General features: G+C 56.7%; 1 protein-coding gene across 1 annotated transcript in view; it reads left to right on the forward strand.

Moving 5' to 3' along the window:
• The window catches only part of GSN (gelsolin), a 30,782-nt gene that overhangs the window by 25,476 nt on the left and 1,671 nt on the right, over window positions 1-3,635 (forward strand). Inside the window, exons 10-13 of the mRNA XM_045296546.1 lie at window positions 68-238; window positions 858-1,032; window positions 3,003-3,127; window positions 3,302-3,379. Coding sequence (XP_045152481.1) covers window positions 68-238; window positions 858-1,032; window positions 3,003-3,127; window positions 3,302-3,379 — 549 coding nt within the window. The remainder of the gene's footprint in view (window positions 1-67; window positions 239-857; window positions 1,033-3,002; window positions 3,128-3,301; window positions 3,380-3,635) is intronic.

A 3,635-nucleotide genomic window follows, 5' to 3' on the forward strand; every position in this document is an offset into this window, starting at 1 on the left:
TCAGTCCCTCACAGAAGAACTAACGCCTTCTCCTCCTTCCCTGACCCCATCTCCCGTCTCCCTGCAGAGCCGTGTCGTCCAAGGCAAGGAACCTGCCCACCTCATGAGCTTGTTTGGCGGGAAGCCCATGATCGTCTACAAGGGAGGCACCTCCCGTGATGGCGGCCAGACTGCCCCTGCTAGTACCCGCCTCTTCCAGGTCCGGGCCAACAGTGCTGGAGCCACCCGAGCCGTTGAGGTAATGCCCGGCCTGAACTGCCGGGAGGGACTAGCTGCAGGTCAGCCAATTGAAGCCTCCCAGGCTGGACAGGCCAATCTCTGGGCATACGGCTCTGAGGTTGGGGAAGTGTGTCAAATGCTTTCTTGTCTTATCAGAATGGAATGTAGGAGACCTCTCCCTGTTTCAAGGATGCCCAATTCCCCTTCCACACCTTCCACAATGGGCTCCTCACTACCTTCTAAGTTATCCTTTCTGCACAATCTGAACCCTCTACCTGGTGTGTGCCAACTGGCTACACCATTGTGGAGAGTACAGGCTTGGAGATAACCCCCCTACCCCCCGCCCCCTAGGCTGAGCACCTAGACGAGAATAAGGTGATTACCTCCTTTGTTCTAAACACTCAACATCGGTTAATGCAGTCCGGAATCCGAGAGCCCCCTTGGCTAGCCACAAGTGTATTCGTAACTCAGGGGGTCCACTAAGGCCTCCAGTGTTCTAAGCCTGCCGTCTCCATTGGATAGAGCCTGTTCCTCCAAGATCCCACCTCAGAGCTGGTCCTCCTGTGGGGTCTCCTGGACTATGAGGAGGGGGCTGGAGGCTCGTTGTCCGGTTGCTGACTGGGTGCTGTCCCTCCTAGGTGATCCCTAAGGCTGGTGCGCTGAACTCCAATGACGCCTTTGTCCTGAAAACACCCTCAGCCACCTATCTGTGGGTGGGTACAGGAGCCAGCGAGGCTGAGAAGACAGGAGCCCAGGAGCTGGTGAAGGTGCTGCGGGCCCAGCCCTTGCAGGTGGCGGAAGGCAGAGAGCCAGGTAGGACTCTGGATGGAATGCCGGCCGCTCTTTGGAGACTCCAGCTGTTGGGCTTCCCTTCCTTCTTCTACCCTGGAAAGCTCGATGCCCTTGTCCCTCCTCAGTGTCTCCCACCCAGTGGATTAAAATAAGGGCTGTCCATGAGAGGGTGGCCTGCTCAGTGTGGGCGTTCTAGGACTGCCCGGAAAGATGTGGGCAGGGCGAACAGCTCTGCTGAGCAGCATTCTCTCCTCTCTCGACAATCTCTGTGTTCAGAAACGCCCCCAACTTGCTCCGTTTCCAGAACGTCAGGTCAGGACTCCTTCTGCAGCAGCCCTCGGTCTTGCTGCTCTCCTCCCCATCCCTCCCCCCCTTGGTGTTCAGAACAAACGGGGAAGGGAAGCCTGCTCTAGGAGCCCCAGGAGCTGCTCACTGCAAGGCTGAAGGTCTAAGTTCACCCCTAAGCACTTCCCCAAAGCCAGCCCCTGAAAACCCAGGAAGCATGCTTCTACCTTAGTGCCTATGGGCTCAGTGATGACTGATTGAGCTTGGTGTAGATCCATCCACCCTGTTCAGTAGCACCTTCTAGGAGGTGGAACATGTTTATTATCTGCCATGTCCAATGGTCAAGTTTCTCGAGTGGCAATACCTTGGATCTTGGCTTTGCACGGGAAAGAATTCATGCCGAAGCCTGTTTTGTAATCCAAGTGGGTTTTTATGAAGGACGGGAGAAGTTTCTGGTTTTACAGTCTTGAAAAGGGTACACCCTATTTCAGGAAAGTGTGGCAAGCTGCGTGGAAGCCGTGCTGGGGTGCACAACTGGACACGGGTACCCTCATGAAACAGTGCCCCCACAGGTGCAGAATGGAGGCCAGAGAGCCAGCAGCCCCAGCTGGGACAGGAGAGTCAGAGCGCAGGGCACAAGAGAGCGTGCCCACCCAACCCTCCACCCTAGCAGGCTGGGGCAGGAGCATGTGGGGGCACGCCCAGGGAGTGTGTGTGCGCCCAGCCTCCCACCTGCCTGTGACTAGGAGCAGGGTGAAAAGGGGACAGCTTTTCTGCCGCCAGGGTATTTCAAAGCTCTGGCTGGGGAGGTGTGGTTGAAGGCATTGGTTGACCTCAATGGCTGAATTAAGCCCACCTGGGTGATGTCACGAGCCTGGTTTGGACTGCTCAGGTGTACCTTCCACCTGGCCGGGGGCTTGAATTTGAGCATGCTCAGTTCGGGTCTTCATTGGTGTCTAATGGTCACCTGATTTCCTTCCCACACTCTTTTATGGGGGCCTTTGCAGGCATGGGCAGGACACCCTTCTGTCCCTGTATCTAGCCACCTAACACGATGTGGTTGTCACCAGCCACATGTGAAGAGCCCTGTAGTGCTGTGGTTAAGCACTGGCCTGAGACTCGAGAGATCTGAGGTTCAAAACCCACCAGCTGCTGCAGGATTCTTCTGTAAAGATGGCAGCCTTGGAAAACATCCGGGCCGTTCGGGGGGGCTCAGCCCTGTAGGGGCACTGTGCAGCAGGGCTGACACATTCACGGTGGGCTTCAGACACATGTGGCTCTTGAACACTTGAAATATGACCGATAAACTGAGGAACTGAATTTTTATTAAGTTTAAAGAGCCACCTTGGACAGAGCAGGTGTAGTGGAAAAGATGGGGGATTGGAGTCAGCCAAGAGGTGCGTCCCGATCTTGCCACTTACTCGCTGTGCGACTTGAGCGAGTTGGTTAACCTCTCTGAGCCTCATTCACCTCATTTGTTGAGTGGGGATAATTAGTACTCCTGTCAGCATCTGCCAAGGGTGCCCTCTCTGGGCCTGTTTTCATCACCTTCTAATCCTCTCGGGCCCCTTTGACCTGTGAGTCCTGGGAATGGAAGGCCGAGTGGTGCAGTGGTGGGGTGGGATCTGGTTGGCTTGGGCAGGGTTTCCCAGGGCCTGATGACCAGTGTGGCATCAGCCAGGAACTGCCATGGTCTCTCCTCACAGACAGCTTCTGGGAGGCCCTGGGTGGGAAGGCTGCCTACCGCACGTCCCCGAGGCTGAAGGACAAGAAGCTGGATGCTCATCCTCCGCGTCTCTTTGCCTGCTCCAACAAGATCGGCCGTTTTGTGGTGAGAGGCCCGGTGGAGCTCACCCCTTCTGCTTTCCACTGGGGCGGCGCGGGGCAACAGTCTTGCAGGCATAGTATCCAGGAAGGAAGGAGGGAGCAGGGCTCCAGGAAGCACCCAGGGGAGGGGCAATGCCTTGTGGGTGCGCCTTCATTAACCCCTTGCATTCCTCTCCAGATCGAAGAGGTGCCTGGAGAGCTCATGCAGGAAGACCTGGCCACGGATGACGTCATGCTCCTGGACACCTGGGACCAGGTGGGCGGAAGCTCTGGGTCCTGAGGAAATGGGGACAGCTAGACTCCCCGCTCTGGGATCAGTTGTCAGAAAGACGTAAAGGAAGCCAGGCTGAGCGTTGCCGGGAATATCCCTCCTCCTCGCCTGCAAAATGGGACTGAGATGGGAGAGTCACCTGGCAAACTGCAGAGCACCGTGTACACACACACACACACACACACACACACACACACACACACACACGAAAGTCAGCAGCCTCGGGGTGTGGGGAGGGGGG

Source organism: Echinops telfairi, unplaced genomic scaffold, assembly GCF_000313985.2.
Source record: "Echinops telfairi isolate 266 unplaced genomic scaffold, ASM31398v2 ScPeMD7_7410;HRSCAF=8448, whole genome shotgun sequence".
Lineage (NCBI taxonomy): Eukaryota > Metazoa > Chordata > Mammalia > Afrosoricida > Tenrecidae > Echinops > Echinops telfairi.